This window comes from Molothrus aeneus, chromosome 5 (assembly GCF_037042795.1).
Source record: "Molothrus aeneus isolate 106 chromosome 5, BPBGC_Maene_1.0, whole genome shotgun sequence".
NCBI lineage: Eukaryota > Metazoa > Chordata > Aves > Passeriformes > Icteridae > Molothrus > Molothrus aeneus.
This window is the reverse complement of record NC_089650.1, coordinates 58,317,456-58,338,748: the sequence shown is the minus strand read 5'-3', so window position 1 is coordinate 58,338,748 and position 21,293 is coordinate 58,317,456. Positions and strand designations below refer to the sequence as shown.

The following is a 21,293-nucleotide window of genomic DNA, read 5'->3' as shown; positions in this document are numbered from 1 at the left end:
GTAAACATCAGAAGGCTTAGAAAGTCTTAAAAAATCAGGGCGACACCCCACACCAATAGTTAATTTAAACCTTTCTGCAAATAATTTATCACAGCAGAGATTTAAACTGAAGATGCTCTCAGTGTTTATTCAGAGGCACTGCTTGTTTTGTCTCCAACAAAACCAAAGGTTATTCTGGCCTCTGGAGCCCTACACTTTCCACAATTCTTTGGCCATCAGAAAAATGGAGGATTCACTCACAAGGTGGATTTTGTCTGTTACTATGTCTCAAAGAGACACTGTAAGTAACAAGTAGGGTTATGTGAATAAATTAGTCTCCTATGTGCAACTGAATTAGACTTTTTTTTTTAAAAATCAAGATGAAGTTCAGCAAGTTGAAAAAAAGCTTACATCAAGCAAACCCTATGACAACAGCTGTCCAATTATGGGACTGCAGAAGCAACTAGAAGTTGGGAGAACTTCTTAAATGCAGGTGATGAGAGGCTGATTTAACTAGGGGGAGTATAGACATCATAAAAATTACAGCTGAGTATGGGGGATAGGCGTATCTCTCTGTACTCTGTAGTACTCTAAAGGCAAGATCTGCCCTTAATAATTATACCTCACTTTCTGTTCAGAAAACTAATTTTCTCTGTGGGTCAAATTTATTGCTTTAACATAGACATCTGGTGCCACTTGAGCTGTCCTGGGTACATCCAGGGAGAGGTCAGACAGGTGTTGTCGTGAATGGTGGGAGAAATGCAACACACCACATGCGTGAATAGCAAATCTCGAAGTTTATTGAAAACTCACACATCTTTATATTGGTGTTAATGAAGCTTATACATATTGCAAAAGCTGAGCTCATTATTGGTTAAAGCACACTTAGATCAACCACACCTACTTCTATCTTCTAACTATTATTTTGCTTCTATGTTTGCATTCTTCCAGCTTCTCTACCTAAGATATCTGCATTTTCTGGCAAGCGATTTTCTCCCCCGTCTTCCCGTTTCAGAGAAGGTCACTGTGACCTTTGTCAGTGATTGGACACTGGTTGCTTAGTTCCCAGCTTGTTTCCCCTATCCTTATTCATCGGTATCACATCAAAATGTCCTTTCTCAGCTAACCAATTATCCAAAAAGCTCTCTACAAGGTGTGACATAGGACCTACAGAAGACTCAAACCCAGGTAGTGGCAGCTGAGGCACAGGGGCAACTTTGGATCTTTCCAATGACATTGAACCCAATGAGAACTGAGCCCTCTGGAAGAAGGAAGCAAAAAAGGCTTTCCATTAAGAGACATCCACATGCTCCATCAAATAATGCTAACCACAACTGAAAAACCAAGAGAAGTGAGAAAATTTATCATTTTGCAAGTTAAAGCCTAATACAATGCTTCCCCTACACTAAAATATATTTTTAAGGAACTGTTCTTTTACCTGAAACTGGTTCCTGACAAAATAAAAACACAATTTCAACTTCAGGGCCAAACACCACTCTTCTAAATTCATACCTGAAAAGCAGCCAAGAGAATACTGGGAAAACATTATCTCACAATAGCAAGTTACCTCAGAAAACTTTTTTGCAGTATTTCATGATCATGCACTTATTAAAAGAGTTGCTTTTCATGCTACCTCAGCTGAATTTTAAAACTCCATTATTGCTGGAATTAATATAGTAACAAAACCATAACTAATTAGCCTCTTGGGACTCTGAGTTTTCACATTACTGAATATAATAGCCAAAGAACTGGAAGTTCTTTTGCAGAAGATCAGAGAAGAAAAAAATAATCAATTGTGGTACATACATGTTAATCAGTTAAGTCAGTCATGATTTTTTTCAAGAAATTATTTTATAGAGAGAATTTGTGATTGGGGCAGATGGAGAGGGAAAGGGGAGAGAAAGAGAAAATGCTCAAGCAATGAAAAATTCTGTGACTGCAGACCCAAGTTCAAGATCCTGCTTTGCCTCCTACCCTCCAATGTGTTCTTTCAGTACTTTTCTTTCTCCACAAGCAATTGTGTAAGTAGTCATTTTTGATGCTCAGTTGAGCACCTCCAATAGTAAAGGGAAATGACAGCCTGCTGTGGAAGTGACAAGAGAATTTAATCAAATAATAACTGCATTGAATTTCAGTGATCCCCAAAAGTACCAAATCCTAAGTTTACAAGAACAGTGAACAAAAAATTACATTTGCTGTAGACAGTGACAGAAGAAGGTACCCTTCCTATATAAATTCTGTTACAAAACTGTAGTAGGAAAAATATCCTGAAAATTCCATCATCTGTCATCAGTAATGAAAACAGTCTAAAAATTATTGACTCTTTCTAGAGTAAGAGAGATTCTTTACTTAATATTTACTTGGTTGAAGTCATTTAACCTTTATTAACAGGAGCATAGCCAGTAGATTGAGGGAAATTACTGTCCCCTTTTACTCAGCACTCACTGGCATCCATCCAGAATACAGCATCTAAGTTTTGGGCCCTTTGGTAGAACAGGGAAACTCTCCTGAGGTACCCTCTATCTTGAAATAACACAAAATCCTTTTATTGAAAGACACAATCAGGGGTAGAAAGCATACCAACAGGTAGGAAAATATCAAATGGATATAGGAATATCCAAAATATATGATACATCACTATCAAAATGTGGACCTGCATGGCACCATGCTAGGTACTCCTTCTGATAGCAGCAATATGTTAATTGGGTGAAATATTGTGCTCTGGTTCCAGTGTCCCCTGTTTCAGAGGCAGTGCACTTGTTGCCAGCTCCTGTATCCCCATGTGGAACAGAATGATGTTATGCAGCCATGCATGCACATGTTAATGTTAATGTTGTAATTGCAAAGCAGTTCTGAAAAATTCAAAATGGGCAAAATAAAGGGAGCATCATGTAGTGCCAGACACTGTTAGGAGGAGCAGCACCCAGGAAGTTGTCTCACTGGAGCATCCTCAGGGCAAAATTAGGAAGGGTTCATTTGATATAAGAATGTTTATTTCAATAATTCTATTCCCTCCTCTACTTTCTTGCAAAAGCAAAAGGCTTGAGGTCTTAGAAGAATAAGTATCATCACCACTCTTACTCAGGAGGGAATTAATTACGCACTGACAGTATTTTCCTCGTTGTTGAAATCCCACTCACAAACTGTGTTTTACAGTCCAACAGATTACAACAGCTCTTGTGGAGTACAGGAGCAAGCACTTTGTGTCACCAGGTGCTTCAAGCCCTGCTAAAATTGAAGCAGTCATTCCAGCCAGGTTGCTCCTGGCTACAAAGCTGCAGGTTCATTGGTTTGCTGCTTTGCCTTTGGGCTGAAGCTGAAGGGGTTGCACAAAGCTGTCCTGTTTGCCAGGAGAGTTTGCTCTGTCTGTGCAGCTGCAGGACCATCCCGTGAAGTCGCAGTGCTCCAGCTGAGTCTCAAATCCCTTTTCCACCCTCTGGTGGGGTGTGGGCTGCACTGCTCCCTCACAGCATCTTAGGAGTGCTTCATGCTCCTGACCTGAGAATGGGCCATGAAAGGCTCAGCAGCTCCCAGAACTAGAGATGAAACTCTTTTTCCAAGAGGTTTAGGGTCCTGGTCAGCTTTTCTCTTGATATGGTTTGCAAGGGCTTTGTTGTACACTTGGTTTACGGGCCTGCCTTTGCTGTGCAGAAATTTTCAAAATATTAAATGCTGGTTTTTTACTATTGATAGACACAGAGTAAGGGCAGACTACAGCCATAATTAGGAAACACACTATTTTTTTCACATTTTGTGATGGGCAGCACTGTAGTAGCTGTCAGTTATTTGGATCCGGCCTTTAGATATGAATGTCATTTTACCTTACTGGTACTTGCTTAACCATCCAATTCTTGTGGCACACTTATTTTCCTGCGTCTATAATGGTTGAAATTTTGTTTCCCATTTGTCAAAGCATTGCTTGGGATGTTCTCTAATCCAGCACAGGGGATTATCTTGCACTGAACTGCAGTTCTGATGTGGGGAGATCAGGAGTTGAAAACGAATGACAAGGATTGAATGAAGAGATTTTACAGGGCAAAGCAGGGGCATAGAAAAGGTCAACCATGCTTCAAAACTGTATCAGTAAAAAGAGATAAAGTGGATAAATAAAGAGCTGTGCTTGAGTGGTATATCCAGGAGCAAGTCATTTTGCCTAGTGCAGCACGCAGAGGATCTTGGAGTGCTAAGAGATTAAGAAAATACACCTGTCCAGGCTCCTGACCTATTTCCAATGAAAGGATTAACTTCCACTGCCTCTAAAATATACTATTGTGCCTTCTCCCAGATCCTGTTCCAACATTAAAGGGGAATGTGGCTCTCATCCCTTCTCCACATATGAGAAATTATATCTAAAATACTTAAATTTAAGTAATTAATCTACACTATGCATTACATTTAGGGAATTATTTTTAGGGTATCAAGATAATTTCACTATCTGCAGCCTATGGAAAAGCATTTGCAGACTTCTGGAGGTGATCAGAATGAGATTTCTGTTCCAGAATTTTATGGAGTAAACTTGTTCCTGTCTTCTTCATATCTTCCTGATACTTTTACTTTTTCTGTTTGGGATGCAGCTTCATCTAGAATAAGTACTTGTGATCCCCATTAAATCTCTTAACATCATAATTTTTTAGAGAGAAACCATGTGTTGTAAACAGACCTTGTTAAATTGCAATTTCCAATGAAGTTGGAAAATTGGCAATATTTCCAGGAATTTCGCTGTAGCAGGTACTGTCAATTAGCACAGTTATAAAGTGTAAACAAACTGAAAATACAGGCCTAATCAATAAAAAATTTTCAAAAAATTAAAGACTGTGCATACTTGTTATGATCTTCCTCCTGCTTTGCAAAAGAGGAGTTGTAGATTTAACTTGTCCCTACACTGCATGTGCCAGTGCCTGCTGGATTTTGAAAGCAGGATAAAACAGAGTCTAATGAAAGAAGTTTCTTTCATTTCTCAAAACATGCAGCCTTAACTATAAAAAATAAATCCAAGATAAGCCTCTGCTGACTGCAGAAACCAGCATTCTGAGTAAGTCCCATTCAGCCCAGAATTTCTTTAAACTCCTTACAGTTTAGAGATAAAAACCAGTTTATTGATCAGTGATAGCTGTGTGATCTGAGTGTTTGTGCAGCAATTTCACCTCTGCTTTTCCTGGGTAAGATGGTGCTTAGGGACATAATTTTATGTGACCAGTCTTCAAATTCTAAAGGATACAGAGCTTTGGAAATTAGGATGTCTGTCTACCCCATTTAGGAGATTTTTGGAGCATAGCAGTGAAAACCCACCCACAGTGTGCATCCCCCATGGAAGATATTTGCAGTTTGTGGGCAAGGAATCTGGATTCCCATTTCTATACCTGAGTATAGGAAAGTGAGGAAGGGTTCCTTTGATTTAAGAATTTTTATTTCAATAACTCTATTCCTTCCTCTACTTTCTTGCAAAAGCAAAAGACTTGAGGTCTTGGAAGAGTAAGTATCATCACCACTATTACTCAGGTTTGAACTGTTCTGCCTCTTCAGCTACAAAAGCACATTTCTAAGTATGTTTATGAGATAGTACTTGCAGCTGAAAGAAATTCCTATGTGATTTAGTTTCTCAAATCAACATAAGCAATTATCATAGTGAAATAACCTTAAGGGGTCAAAGAGGTTTTTAATATCCTGAAAATACATTGCTGCAGTTTGCAGGCATGAAATATTCAATTGTCTATTTGATATTTTTTGGAGATAAATAATGAAGGATCTTAACTACATTACTCCCCTCTCTAGATGATTTCTGTCCTCCAGAAATATTCCAGGGTATTTCTGAATACATCGTTTGGACCTACAGGTGCTGCTCATGTGTTTTCAAAGAAAAAACACTGTGAGTTTTCTTAGCAAAATCCATCAAGAGAACCAAGGTTTTTCTAGGAATTCCACAGAGTTCACTTTACTGTCATTAGAAGCATTAATTAAAGTCTGTATGTTCCATTATTTTTTCTTAGATCTTCAGCTTTCTAAGGTATGTGCACTCCTTCCCACTTAGCTTTCTTAGGCAAGCAAATATGCTCCATATCAGCACAAAATGGGATGCTTCCATTCATAGATTCATTAATCTTATAAAGAAAAGGGATTATTTTTACATGCAAGTATGCAGAATGGATACTATTTCTATTTTCCAAATAAGTGTCACATAAAATATCCTATCCATATCAGGAAAATATTTTTTTAGCCCTGATAGAAAGTCCACCATACTCAAGTTTTCAGAAATTTAGATTTTTCTATACCAATGAAATTACAGGTGTTTATATTTAATATATTCTTCCAATTAAAATCTGATATGCTGGAGCCTACCAGTTGAATGAAAACCTTTGCATGTTTAGAGAATTGAGAATATAATAACTATTCATTTGATCATTGTGTAACATTGAAAAGGACAGCTGGCTCAGGAAGGCTCATTTGCTTGGCTTACAGTCTATATCTGTTAACATTAGAAAACATTGCAAGAATTTATCTGCCAGAGGGTTTTAATAGATAAAGTAGAGATTTGATTTTTTTTTTTTTCCTTAACTGATACTTTTTGACATTTAGCTACTATATAGAGGGGAAAAACTGGAGAGTTGCTATCTAAAAAACATAGTCTCAACAGTTGTGTCTAGGACTAAATAGATGTAAAAAAAAATACTGATGTAAATCAGAAAAGCCTTATATATGGTAATGTTTTCTTAGAATCCACTCTTTTTAGCTTCTGGGTCTTTCAAATGAGGAGAAATTATTTTCATATTCAAAAAGCAAGAGGCTGATAGATATATCAGTCTTGTTGAACTTATTCATCAATGGTCTGGGTGAAAGGACAGAGTGTACCCTCAGCAAGTTAGCTGATGTTACAAAACTGTGAGGAGAGGCTGATACACCTGAAAGCTCTGCTGGCCAGACCTGGGCAGTCTGGAGAGTTGTGGGGACAGGAACTTAATGAAGTTCAAACAGGCAAATGCAAGATCCTGCATTAAGGAAGGAATGAACCCAGGCACCAGCACAGGCCGGGGCTGAGTTGTGGTAAGCAGCTCTGTGGAGATGGGCCTAGGGGTCCTGCTGGACAACAAGCTGCCCATGAGCTGGCACTGTGTCCTTGTGGCCAAAAAGCACAGTGGTGTCCTGGGGAGCAGGAGGAAGAGCATTGCCAGCAGGTAGAGGGAGGTGGTCCTGTCCCTCTACTCAACCCTGGAGAGGCCACATCTGGGGGGCTGTGTCCAATTCTCCTCAGTCATGACAACCATGAAACGGCTGGGGAGGGCCCAGTGAAGTGCTAAGGTGCAGGGCACACCCAACAGGGTAATAATTAGCATTGACTCCATGATTGCAGAAGGCTGATCAATTGCTTTATTCTCTGTCCTATATTATACTACAATATACTATAATCCCATATTATACTATACTAATTAAGAAGCTCGTAACCCTTACAGACAGTCCCATACAGCTTTGACCTTATTGGTCAATCAATCCAAACACCATCCAGTGGCCAATTAAGAAATCACCCTTTGGTAAACAAATCTCCATAACACATTCCACATGTGCACAACAACAGGTGCAGCAAATGGAGATAAGAATTGTTTCTCATTCTTTTCTCTGAGCTTTCTCTCAGCTTCCCAGGAAAATCCTGGGACAGCTTTGTCTCTCTCTGTCCAGAGGATATGTGATTACCACACTAAGAGGGTGATTAGGGAACAGGATCTCAGAGGAAAGGCTGAGAGAGCTGGACCTGTTCCACCTTGAGAAGAGGTGGCTGGCAGGGGCTCTTACCATTGCATACAAATATCTTAAGGGTGGGTGCCAAGAGAGTAGAGCCAAACAATGGGCATTTGGAACAAACTGAAACACAGAGTGTTCATTCTGAAAATCTTCTTTCCTTTGAGGGTGACTGTGGACTGGACCAGGCCCCTGAAAGGTGGTGAAATCTCCTTCTCTGGAGATATTCAAAACCCATGTGACTAAATTCTGTGCTATTTGCTCTGACTGAACCTCCTTTAGCAGAAGGTTAAACTATGGGATCTCCAAAGGTCCCTTCAAACACCCTTCTGTGTTTCTGTGATATATGGTGTTAGAGGCAGTGTCTGTATTCAGCAACTGCTCTGGGTTGGTGTACAGCTGACCCAAGCATAGGGACATCCAGGTATAATGACACAAAATTTGTTTTCTGTTCTGTGACATGCAGGTGTGGTAAGGATATTAATTTGAATCATGGAGAGCAAAAGTGAGTGATTTTTATCAAATAAAAACATAGAGAAAAATGTAAGTTTCTGAAAGCAGACCTTATCCACTTTCTAAATGCAAAGATTTCCTTTAAATCATTTTCTCTTTAAATTTTTTAATTTCTCTTCAATGAGCTAAGTGCTGCTCATTGCATGATTAAATACATTCAGGGAAAGCCTCAGCTGCTACAGGCCAGCTCTGGGTGAGTTTGTGCTGTAATGCTGTAAATATCTGAGCAAGGTTTAGGAGGTGAGATTAATGACTTCAAATATCAGAGAAGCTTTGGTGTTCTCAGGATTCAAATCTTCCCCACATCATGAAATTTTGAAAAATACACTGCAGAAAATTTACATTCCATTTTAAGACCTTTTGTTAGATAAGGTTTCTGCAGCATTGCTACTCTCTGCTGGATTATTTTTGGTCCAGGATTATGCCTTCTCTTTTGGAAGGATTTTTTTTATCTTAAGGTAGCTATCCAACTATATCACTCCTGAGTATCACATTTTGCATTACTTGATAGTACTGGAGAAAAAGACCCTCTATGTCTATTTTGAAGAGCTGTGTGGTTTGTATACATATAAACTCATTCTTACTAATTTCCCATATTTTCAAGAGTTAAAAAATATGTATTAATCCTTGTTTGCAGTAATTTTTCCCTTGCAGTCTCATTCATTGTGTAGTATGAGAGAACCTAGAAATTAATTGTTCTGCAAAGGGGCAGCTTGTTTTCTACATTCACTTTTAGCAAAATGTGTGACTTTTATTTTTTTAGAAAGTCACAAATCCAAGTCTCTCTTTATAGCCTGCTAATATTACATGCTGCTCAGGTAACTCAGTGTTTTGAAATAAGTGGATCAGATTCTGTGCAAACTCTCATCCAGGCACAGGCTGCCACTCTTCAATATATACATATGTTTGGAGAACAGCTTGTGGTGAATTGTTAGAAGAGGCATGAATAGTTTAGTAAAAATTTTTAAGGGTGATATGAAACATTTACCACTAGTCAGGTGATTTGGGACTTCCTTTAAAAGGTTACATCATTAAATGCTCTGCTCAGATGAAAAAAAGACCCCAAAGATGCAATTTAAGGAAAAAAAAAGTACTTTATGTTAACAAAACCCTAAATAAATGCCAGACGTGGGAGGTTTCTTTCCAAGAAGAGATCTGCCATGCTGGGAGAGACCAAGTAGCCACACAGCTCCTTGCTGTCCCTTTGGTGTGACCAGCAGCAGAGAGGACAGCACATACAGCGGACAAGACCTTTCCCAGGCATTGTGTCAGCTTTTACAGCCAAGGCTTTCTGATTTATTCAGCAATGTGTCCACCCCCATAAATTGGTCTAATCCCTTTTTTAATCCTTTTATTCTTCTGCCCCTCCAGAAGGTTGCCCCAAATTCTCTTTTGCAAGGCATAGATAGCGAGTTCATGGACAACTCCTTTGAGCAGAGGCTGTTTTCTGCTTCTGACTTCCATGCTTTCCTTCTCTGAATCTTTGTGAGTTCATTGCTATGATTTCTGAGATGAGGATACTGAAGCAATTAGCAATACCAAAACTTTAGGTGCACAGCATTAAATAGCAATAGTTTGTTTCACTTGTTACTCTTTTAGAACTCTTAGAGTCATATTGACTGTTTTAATGAGTTTATGTTTTTAGACAAGTAGGCACACATTTCAAGGTCTCTTGAGTGATAATAATTAATTTAGGGCTCATCTCTTCTTAATCTTAGGCAGGGTTATTTTTTCCTTACTTGCATCATCTTGCATTTCTTTTCATGAGATCCCGTCTGCCACTTCTGTCAACCCATTCCCTACTGACAGTTTACAGCCCTTCCACACTTTAGATGTGACCATTCTGAACAATAAAAATTGTCCATTATGGAAATTCACAGTTCATTTCCACCTTTGCTCCTTAGCTTTTACCTCATTAATCCCCTATGAGAGTTGCTCCTTCTTATCTCTTCAAAGTAAGTATTTCACTACCAAAGGCTCTCTCTAAAAATTGAAAGTTTTCTAATGTATTTTAACATGGGGTTTTTTTGTGAACAACCTACACATCAGATAATCTGTGTCCCTTAGAAGAATTCATGCTTGTAAAAAAAAGCCCTAAATAAATCCTGTCTTCTCAAGGAAGCATTTGGGACCATGGCAGCCAGGATATTGTGGCTTAGGAGGGCTCTCAGGCAGAGTTCCACTGGGAGGAGAAGCAAAGAACAGAAACTCCTCAGGATAATATTATCCTGAGAGGGAAGGAGCCAGGAGATAAATGTCTCCTCATATTATCTAGAAATGTGCATGAACCAGTTTCTGCTGCGTGGCCATGAGCTCCTCTAGTAAGTCCCTGGATTTGCCCATAAAACCCAATAGAACATAGCAATGTAACCTTGAATCCAACAGAGATTCAGATTCCTTCTGCACAGTTTTCCCACACCCTACTTTGCAGCAAGATCAAATGGCAACATATGGCACAATACAGCCTGAGAAGAGGAGCATTAAATCCCCAAATAGCAAAGTGGAGTAGACACAAGCTTTTATCTAATAGTCACTTACTGTTGATCCTTTCATAACACAACAGAATGAAGGGAGTTCAGGGGTACCAAAACATTTAGAGTAGGTATCTTTATCAGGAAGGTGAGGACCATTAGGCTTAAAGGGAAGAAGAAAAGAACACCAAGTTCCTCCTCTTTCTCCCTCCCTTCCTTTGTCTCAGGATTTGGATCTGAGCTGGAGTCTCGTGGCTCTCCCACCTCCAGCTTCAGTTTCAGCAGACATCTCAAACATGCAGACATCTGCTCTATTCACTTGGCAGGTACAAGAAGTCCAACAAAAATTTTTTCTGCCAAATTAATAGGACTTCCCACCCCCCTACACTCCCACACCCCTTACTACTGAAATGATGTCTCTACTTAAATATTTAGGCTAGCAAAAACATCTTTAGGTATAGAAATGGCAAGCATGGAAATTTTAGTTGTGGCATCTCTACCATATTTTCTTTTCTTTCTTAGTACCAAAATTCTTACTTTTTTACATTAGACAGTCTCATTTTCAGATCTCCACTGATATGCAGTCAAGACATGACAATTTCAGAAAGATCTTTTATTACATTTGCCAGAAACAGGCAGATTTCAGTATTAGTTTAAGTCATTCTTGCTGATGCTTTAAGAATAGATTTGATGAAAAAAGCTCTTTGTAAACATAAGCTGTTTAAGAGTCAAGTTACTCTTTTATTTGTTTGCTCACTGATATATATGTATTAGCAGTTATATGTCTTCATTAAGGGTAAAATAAACACAATTTTTGTAGAAAGTGTAGCTATACATATTAAATCTGTTTTAAAACATAGAAATGTTTAGACATTGTAACATTAATTCAGTGCTTATTTCCTAAGCAACAATGCATTTCTGAAGTACATTTTTTGTGTCTGTGGTAGTAAAGTTTTATTAAAATTAAAGTGTTTTAATTTATATTCATGCCTGAACCATAGTGGTAAAGAAGCATGCACTTTGATTATGGCTTGCACTTCAGAGTACTCACTTATATTTTCAGTGTTCCAAAAATTAATTTTTAACACTGTAAACACTTACAACCATACTAGAAACAAAAGTATGTTTATTGAGGTATGTCTATTGTGACTTTATATCAGATGGGTTAGTCACCAAAACCTTCAGTAAAAGTTTATAAGGGTGCTGAGAAATTTCTTCTGCAGCAATGTATTCTGAACACGTCCTGTTAGAGCTTTGGTTTATATGAGCATTGATAGCCTAGATATTTCCCAAAAAGTGTTTAAACCATCTTTTCTTTCATTTTTCCAAGTTCTCTGCAGATAATTAAATGTTAAGGTTATACTATTTTTGAAAAAAGAAGCACACTGGTTTTAACACCAATTTAAAGGTGGATAGTGAGGCTGAGCTGCCTTGTGCTGTTTTCCAGGACTGAAGTGTGGGACTGCAGAGGAATACTCAAACACCATTAGGATATTAATAGACTATATAGTCATTTAATTGTGATAAGCATATTTATGAGTAGTTGGGAGAAAGAAAAATAGAATGCTCTTTGGGGAGCCTAGAGAAAATTCTCAGCTATAGCATATGCATTTGGTTAAAAAACAGAAGATAATAGAGTACAAACACTGTCAAAAATCAAGAAAAATATTTAGAAAATTTAATGGAAAACGAGAGAAGAGACAAAACAAGAGCATGGATGGAGTAAACAGAAAGGTGAAAAACCACAGAGAAGAGCAAAAGGAGAAGCTTTGTTTTGTAATGTTTTGAGAAGAGGGCTGAGCTGTTTTGATGTAGCACATGTTTGTGTACTCATAGCTGTCAATTAAATTCTATTCATTTATTATTAATACCTAATTAGAGAGCTGCACATCTCAATAAATCTTCAGTATTATTTCTACTTATCAATAAACACATTTGAATGGAGGAGAACAATTTCATGTACCCTGGACATTTTCAGTAACAATTTTTTGTTTATAAAATAAATAATATTTTTGGTGCCTCTATTGCAACATAAAAATAAAGAAATTCTGTAAAACAAGAGGTGGGAGACAATTTATGACTGCTCCTTATTGTATAAATTTATACCCTTTCCCTGTTTTAATGCCTTATTGTTTCCCTGATCTGCTTATTATGTTGTTTCATGCCAGGTTTGCAAAATAGCTGAATTATAAACTTTGGACTTCATATGTATATGCCATGTGTATATATTCATCTGGATTCTGAATTTTTAGTGAAAAAACACAGCACTGTGTTACTGCAAATGACATTGCATAAGAATTTATTTTCTTATATGCTTTTACACAAGCTGCTTTTTAATTCATATAAAACTTCCTTCTAAAATGAACTAATTTTCTTTCTTTTGTGAACATCACCACTTGTTTCAGCATATGCTAACTGTGTCTATTGTCTCTTGTCTAGCTGTACCCCACAAAATCGGGCGGATAATTGATGGAAGCCCTGCGGATCGCTGTGCAAAACTTAAAGTTGGAGACCGGATCTTAGCTGTGAATGGCCAGTCTATTATTAACATGCCTCATGCAGATATTGTGAAGCTAATTAAAGATGCAGGTCTCAGTGTAACTCTTCGCATCATTCCTCAGGAGGGTAAGTCAATGGCCCTTAAAGACAGGAAGAAAATTTTAAGTAGCCTCCAATTAGCTTAAATTATGTCACCACTTGAAAGAGCATCTTTTGTTCTCCTTCCTCCGCTGTAATGTGCAGCACACCAGAATTATGAGCTTAGAACTAGCTCAGCTAGGATCTGAATTCTTGAAAAGGTTTCCAGTTGTGAAAGGGGTATTTAAAGCAAACCTGAAGAAATCTGACAGAGAGAGAGAAAGAGGATGTTAAGGTCTTTTGCAAGAATTGTCTTCTACATGGAAAAGCACTCTACAAGAAAGCCAAGTTTTGAGTTCATTCCCTTATATCTTGCTATAAGCCAAGCCAAAGTTTGACAAAGTGATTCACAAGAGACTGCAATGGTTGTCACCAGGCATGATCAGCTACCAGCTACGTGTGACAAAAAGTGATGTGCAGGAAGAGTTCAGATTTGGCAGCTTCCTCCATCACTATCACATAGTGATACATCACTGTAAATGCACAAGGCAGGAAATAACTGAACCCTAAATTATCTCATTTTTAGGGTGAGGATAAGGGGATAGACTCATTATTCTGGTCATTGCTCCACATCTAATCAGTGAAGATCTTTTGATGTTTGTTCCTTGAGGTTTGAGGTTGATTTCAGGGCTCTTTTTAGTTTAACAATGTGCTGCCCTGCTGCATGAATTGTACAACATTAATGAGACCATGTCTTTATATCTCAGCAACAAATACCAGCAGAGCTGGGAATGACACACAGAAAGTAATGGAATTACCTAATGATCCATAGCCCAGTTAGATGACCTTCACCTTATGCTGCTGCATCCAGCAAGGGGGACAGGGAAATTGTCTGACACTGGTCACAGACTGCAACTGAGGGAACTCATCTACTTTGTTAAATGAATTCAGTGAAGGGAAAAACAAAAACGTACACACATTTAGAATTCACATCAATTAGCACCCTTGTAATTACTGGAGGTCAGCTTTACAGCATCTAAAACAAGTGTGATACTTCATACAGTCCATGAAGTTTGTTTGAGCCTCTCTGGTATCCAGGTTAAATAACATCATTAATAGTTTAGTGTTAGAAATGGATACATTAAACTAGAAAGAAAGCAGAGGTGCAGCTGAGTTGCAGTACTACAAGATGTTCTCAGGTGTTAGTGGTGAGAAATTATCTGTGCCAAGGCACAGCTTCCCTGTGTGACTGTGTGACATTGGTCACCTCCTTTGCCTTCTGATATTAGCTTCTCAGCTTAGAAAAATTGGTAAAAAGTCTAATACCTCTGTAATATACTTTCAGGTTAAAAATACCATATAAATGCAAAGCAGTTTTAGAAGCAGCTCATGATTTGACCAGTTCATCCATAGTTATGAGAGTAATGTAGAAATGAGGGACAACATTTCCAATCTTCCTCTCTAAAACTTGCAATACAAAAGAGACTCACAGATGCAAGATGGGAAATTACAGCCTTAAGCATAGTAATTACACAGACAAGTATTGCTTATGCCTGCATGAGGAGTGTTTTAAGTGCAAATATACAAGCTTTTTTTGACAATTAATCCTAAATTGAAAATACTTTCAATAAAGTAGCCAAAATTTTTATAATAATTGTGGGCATAAATTAGATAAGTAGAGAATATGCACCCATTGGGAAAAACTCACATGTTAAAAGTTTAAAAATAAACCACATAAAAATACAAACTAGATTCAAATGTAAAACTAGGCAAGATCTGTATCATGTGTAGCTATTGCTGTTAGGGGTGCTCAGCCATATGTGTGTGTCCATTTTGTTTGTTTTACACCATGCCACACTGGCCTCACTCCTTCTGTTGCAAGGAGGAATAGCAAAAACATGTTTGCCTTTGCTGTTGATAATGCAGGAACTTCTGCAGTGCTCTGTCCTCCTGTGGGCAGAGTCTTTCTCATGTATGCATCCTAATAGGTAAATGTTGAACAGGACTAATGTGTTGGAAGAAATACATTTGATATGAGCTCAGTACCAAAGGAGTTGGAAGAAATACATTTGATATGAGCTCAGTACCCCAAGTCCAGCAGGAAGCCTGAATGAAGATTGGCATCTTTTATTTATAGCAAAGCAACAAAACCATATTTCCTATGCCAATCTCTCTGACTTTTTAAATTTTATGTTGTTTGGAAAGAATGATTCTGGTTTTCTGCACTGTTCCTATGTGGAACCTTAGTCATTTGACATAACACAGTGAAATAAAATATCAGTTTAAATGGTTAGAATTTTTTGAGATTGAGTTTACTGTTTTACTGCTCACAGTCCCCAAAAATTTAAAGACAAGAAACTCTTGATGAGCTCAAAGACAGCAAGACCGAATGTGTTCCTAACACTAAACACCAGTGTTTTAGCTTTTGTGACAGGTCTATCATCCCAAACAGTGGAAAAAGCAGTAAAATATTCATTCTCTCAAAATGAATATTTTTCTAAATGGAAAGCATTTCAAATATCTTGTAGCTGTGCTAAGGCACATGAAGGACAGGGAGGTCATTCAGGACAGCCAGCACAGCTTTATCAAGAGTAAGTCCTGCCTGACCAACCAAGTGGCCTTCTACAATGAGTAACTACATCAATGGACAGCAATGGGCAAAGGAGGAGCTACAGATCTCACCTATCTGGACCTCTGCTAGGCCTTTGACATGATACCCGCAGCATCCTTCTCTCTAAACTGGAAAGAGATGAATTTGATGAGGGGACTGTTCAATGGATGAGCAGGTTGAGGGAGGTGATTCTGCCCCTCTACTCTGCTCTCATTAGACCTGGCCTGGAGTTCTGACCCCAGCCATGGGGCCCTCTGGACCTGTTGGAAGCAGTCCAAAGGAGGTCATGAAGATGATCAGAGGGCTGGAGCATCTCTCCTATGAGGAGAGGCTGAGCAAATTGGTGTTGCTAAGCCTGGAGAACACAAGGTTCCAAGGAGACCTTATTCTGACCTTGCAGTCAGAAGGGGGCTTATAAGAAATATGGGCATAGACTTTTTAGCAGGGCCTGTTGTAATAGGACAAGCGATCTTACAGCTTTTAACTAAAAAGGGGCAGATTCAGACAGACATAAAAAAGAGCTGTTGTTTTTTGTTTTTTTTTTATGATGAGGGTAACCACACACTGCAACACTGGTAACAATCCTGGAACAGGTTGCCCAGAGAGGTGGTAGATGCCCCATCCTGGCATTCCTGTCAAAATTCAAGGCCAGGTTGGACAGGGCTCTGAGCAGCTTGGCCTTGTTAAAGAAATCCCTGTTCATTGCAGGGGGATTGGACTAAACAATCTTTAAGTGTCATTCCAACCCAAGCTCTTCTGTGACTCTATGATTCTATCATTCCATCATTCTGTGATCAGGAATTTTATGCTTTAAAAGAATATGTGAAATGTGGAAGCAATTTCCCTTGTTCAATTGTGTTTTAAATAATGACAGTGTCAACCAGAATTGTAGAAGTCACCAAGATTTCGGATCCCACACACTATCAAAAGGAGACCATTAGGTTCAAATGTCTTAAAATCTAATTATAACCTGAGAGAGTAAAAGCGACAAAGCATAAATTTGCCAACGTAGCATGTGACCAAAAATTATTATTGTGTACCTTTGCCCTTTATTAAATGCTGCACTGTGACAGGTCTTTAATCTCCATGTCCCCATGAAGCAGAGCTGAACAGCCCAGCCTCGGCCCCCAGCTCGGAGAAGCAGAGCCCCATGGCCCAGCAGCACAGCCCCATGGCCCAGCAGAGCCCCCTGGCGCAGCAGAGCCCCGTCGCCCAGCACAGCCCCGTGGCACAGCCTCCGCCTCCACAGCCCCTCCAGCCACAGGGACACGAAAACAGGTTCTGCACTTTCTCATTTCTTCTATTTCTTCTTTTTTTTTTTTTTTTTCCCCTTGTATGTCAGTCTGGAGTCAGGAAGATTTTTTTTATGGTGGGTTTAATCTCTGGTGTATCATTTACCGGCCAATTTCTTGTGTGTAATTTATGCGTCTACATTAGCAAATTTATCTATAATGGAAATCAAATGGTAGGGGGACAGAAATTTTGTGGCCAGCTGTATTAAATGCTGTTTATAGAAAAAGCACACACACAGGCTGCGGGATGATACAAGTTTCTGTGACCTCCAATCAACACTATTTAGTCTTTGTATTATTTTTTAGCATGTTAAACAAGGCTGATTACACTGACTGTCTTTATGCTAATCTTCCATAACCAACACATATCATCAAGATCCTCTTCCCCAAAGGATGCTAGCTACAGGATTGCAACTCTTCTCTTCTGAAAATACATGAGTTCACTTGTGATTCACACACTACACCCTCTAATTCTCCTTGCTTAACAGATGTAGTACTTTCACTTGCCCAGAATTATTTTCTTTCAATTAGTCATGCAAGGAAAATTACTTTCCCTTATACTTTATTGAGTACTTTCTCCAAGTGATCACCTCCTAGACCACATATGTTTCTGACAAAATTCAATACGAAGTTTTCACAAAAGTAGTTTTGTGCTATTGGAAGTCACTATTAAATATCTGTTAAATTGGGAATTTTCAGATGGCAGCAGCAAATGATATTAATTAAAGTTCCAGAAAGAAATTCTGTAATAATTTTACTGAAAAGTGTAAGCTCTAATTGCTCATGTCACCATTTACATATTCAGCAAAAATTACAGTGCCTCCATCTGTGAATAAAAACATCATCTTCTGATATGCAGCTGTGGCCATATATTGGGCACCTGCCTAGAGATGACTCTTATTTCAAAAAAAGGTCAACTCTTGCTAGTTCACACAGTATTATTTTTCACTAGATTTCATAAACTAGATTACAGCTTGTTTGTATAGCCACATACATTGTTTCTTTACCAAAATATATCAGACAATTTGAAACATTTTGATTCAGATTACCTTTGTATATATAAATCAACATAATCAAAAACAATGCTGTCATTTTTTTCAGAGTGTAATTTTCAAAATCTCTTTCAAAGTCCATATGCATCTCTGTGTCTGTATGTGTCCATGGACAGACATGGTCACTCGGTTGACTGAAAACTTCCAGTCCATTATTAAAGCAGAATTTGAAATGTCTATTTCCTATATAGGAAATAAATATTTCCTTTGGCACCTAAGGAAGAGTGTAAGAACATCCACTCTGTGAACATTTTTGTTAAAATATAACCTTAACCACTATTACAGAATTACCTTGCTAAAAGTGTTCAGGACCTTCTTTGTGCCTCTTTGGTACACCACATGGCTGAGGTAGGGAAGTTTGCCATTAGGAATGTTCTTTACTTCACCCTGAAGTGCCATTATGTGCTGATTTCCATGTGCTAAGGGAAATTCCCATCTGAAAAAAGTAAATAACTAGACACTGTATCTCAGAAAGTCACATTTTCTTTCAAATTTTAGGACCCATCTCTCTGTACCCATTTCCCAGCTAAATCAATATTTTACTTGTTATTAATTCCTCATAACCAAATTTGTTTTCTTTTCACCTTGTGTTATTTCTGTCCATAACTCCTGACATGAATTTACTGACATAGCTTTTAACCAGATAGCATCATAGGGAGTGTTTAATAAAAATAATACACAATATAATAACAGATGTTTTATCAAAGAATACCTTTCATTAAAAAGATAACAGCTAAGACAAAGAATTTTTCCATTTTTAACCTTAAGAAGCTCATAATAATACTTTATGTCGATGAAAGAGGATGTACACTGGACTGATATTCCACTTATTCTATAGAAATATTAATTTTGGAAAAAAACACTTTATGAACTCGGTGAATTATTTTGTACTGAGTATAATGGGTGTTTTCACATGCAGTTTCATATTCAAAATAGGCAAAGTGGAAATCAAGATGCTTTTTTGTTCCTGTCCCTTTGAGTCCAATCCTCATCTCACTGATACAAGCCTGAAAATTGCACAGTATGACCTCAGGGAAAATTGCTTATGCCCATGTTTCAAAAGTGCTCACTGTTTTCAGCTGCCTCGACTATTTACCCCGGAGAGTTTTGCTTCCCTGTGAAAATCTGTTCCATGCAGTTTTGCAGCCAGGCAGCTGGCTCTCACTCCTCACTCACTATTGCATGCAATGCATATTCCTCATGAGGTCTGCTGCTCTCTGAAACTGAACCATTGTTGCCTCCCTCAGCTACAGGTCAGAAGTAAAAGCCAGGCAGGATGTGAAGCCTGACATCCGGCAGCCCCCGTTCACGGACTACAGGCAATCCTCCACGGACTACCGGCAGCCCCCGCTGGATTACCGGCACCCGCCAGTGATGGATTACCAGCAGCCACCGCCGCTGGACTACAGGCAGCCCCCGCTGATGGACTACAGGCAGCACTCCCCCGACACCAGGCAGTACCCCCTGGCCGAGTACAGGCAGCCCCAGGTACAGGCAGAGGTTGGGAAGGATGAAAGTTTGACAGGAAAGTCTCACAGATGTGTATGCGTGGCAGAAAGATTTTTTTTGAATGTAGAATGTGAAGAAGGAATAGAAATGAAAGCAGGTTTTGATATAGAAGGAAAGAATTGCTGAGCCAGTCTTACTAGATAACCAAGGAGGCAAAGGATGTGTTAGTTAGAAGGGGTTTTTATGGCTTAGAGCAGAGGATAAACCCACCTCAAACAAGATGTTTTTACCAAGCAGAAAGATAGCACAGGCAAACAAGTCAGCAAATGCTGCAAGCAGAAAAAAGGTCTCAGAATTTTCCACTGCAAGAAAACTGAAAAACAACTTCTAGCTTAAACTGTAATGTACTAACTTGTAGTGATTGGAGACTAGTAACATGAATATGGTAATTATAGTCATTATGATAGGCTATAGATAAAGGTTAAGGTATAGATTGGTTCTACTGTATGAAGATGCTCAGCAAAGAAAAGTCTATAATGCATTGTAACAAAACCAAAGGGTCTCCAGGCCTGCCTGCAGCTGGAGCTGACAGCTGTGGGCACAGGCTCTGTCACCCACCACCCTGGACTGCTGTAACTCTTGGATGGAATAAACTGCATTGTGGAGAGCTGCATGGAGTCCCATATCCCTCATTCAGGCTCTTACAGGCAGACACGCCCAGAGCTCCCCTACCCACATAGAAGGCAGCAGGGTCTGTAGGGACAGGTCGTGGATGCTGGTAGGGAAGATGCCACTATGGAAGGAAAAGACACATTAAAGGGTTTTACTCTGAGTTACTACTTCTCTGTAGAGAAAATTACTTCCAAACCATTAATATTAATGTATTAATATGTGTGATCTGTAAATTAACATTGCATTTATAATTGCGTGACTGGAATGTTAAATAAATGCCATTTTTAAGGTACTAGAGTGTTGAAATAAAAATTCTAACATAAAAAGCCTTTTCATCAGCAGAGGAATTTTTTCATTCTTGGCATGTATTCATTCATCAGAGAGTGTTCTTAGGTCAGACTGCATTTCTACAGCATTCTTGAAAATTAAGATTTTATCTAATCGGAATAAATAAATAAAGGAATGAAAATCCTGGCTGATAAAATTAAATTTCTGTTGGTAATACTCTGGATAAGTAGAAACTCGCCCATGCAACTAGTTTCTTTGACATCAAGCATGATCTGACAATTTCAAAGCGATGATGAGTTAGATGAAGAGTTATGGTCCTTAGACAAGACTCCTCTGATGACAGATATTTACTGACAGTTTTGAAGGTTGAGGATTTAGCTGAAAGTTCAGACTTTAAAAAAGACATTCCTTTCTCCTTACATAAAGTCAGGAAAGCAGAGGTCAAAAAGTATTAAACAGGAGACTGCAAACGGACACTATATGCCGGAACCATGTACAGGTGGTTTGTATGTCCATATTTTCAAAACCAGACACGTAAACCATACCAAGAAAAATACTGAAATTCCTAAATGGGATCCAGAGAACCCCATGAAAATATTGTGCATTTCAGTATCTAAATAGCAAATCTCTATCCCCATGTGCATACCTTATAAGATGCTTC

General features: G+C 38.6%; 1 protein-coding gene across 11 annotated transcripts in view; it reads left to right on the top strand.

Annotated features, from left to right (window-relative positions):
* The window catches only part of MAGI2 (membrane associated guanylate kinase, WW and PDZ domain containing 2), a 705,904-nt gene that overhangs the window by 642,740 nt on the left and 41,871 nt on the right, over window positions 1-21,293 (top strand). For 6 of the 11 annotated variants that reach the window (XM_066550916.1, XM_066550914.1, XM_066550917.1 and 3 more), the window contains 3 exons: window positions 13,131-13,316; window positions 16,980-17,157; window positions 19,471-19,711. In XM_066550916.1, the coding sequence (XP_066407013.1) occupies window positions 13,131-13,316; window positions 16,980-17,157; window positions 19,471-19,711 (605 nt within the window). The remainder of the gene's footprint in view (window positions 1-13,130; window positions 13,317-16,979; window positions 17,158-19,470; window positions 19,712-21,293) is intronic. The other 5 variants (XM_066550924.1, XM_066550919.1, XM_066550915.1 and 2 more) reach the window with 1 other exon arrangement.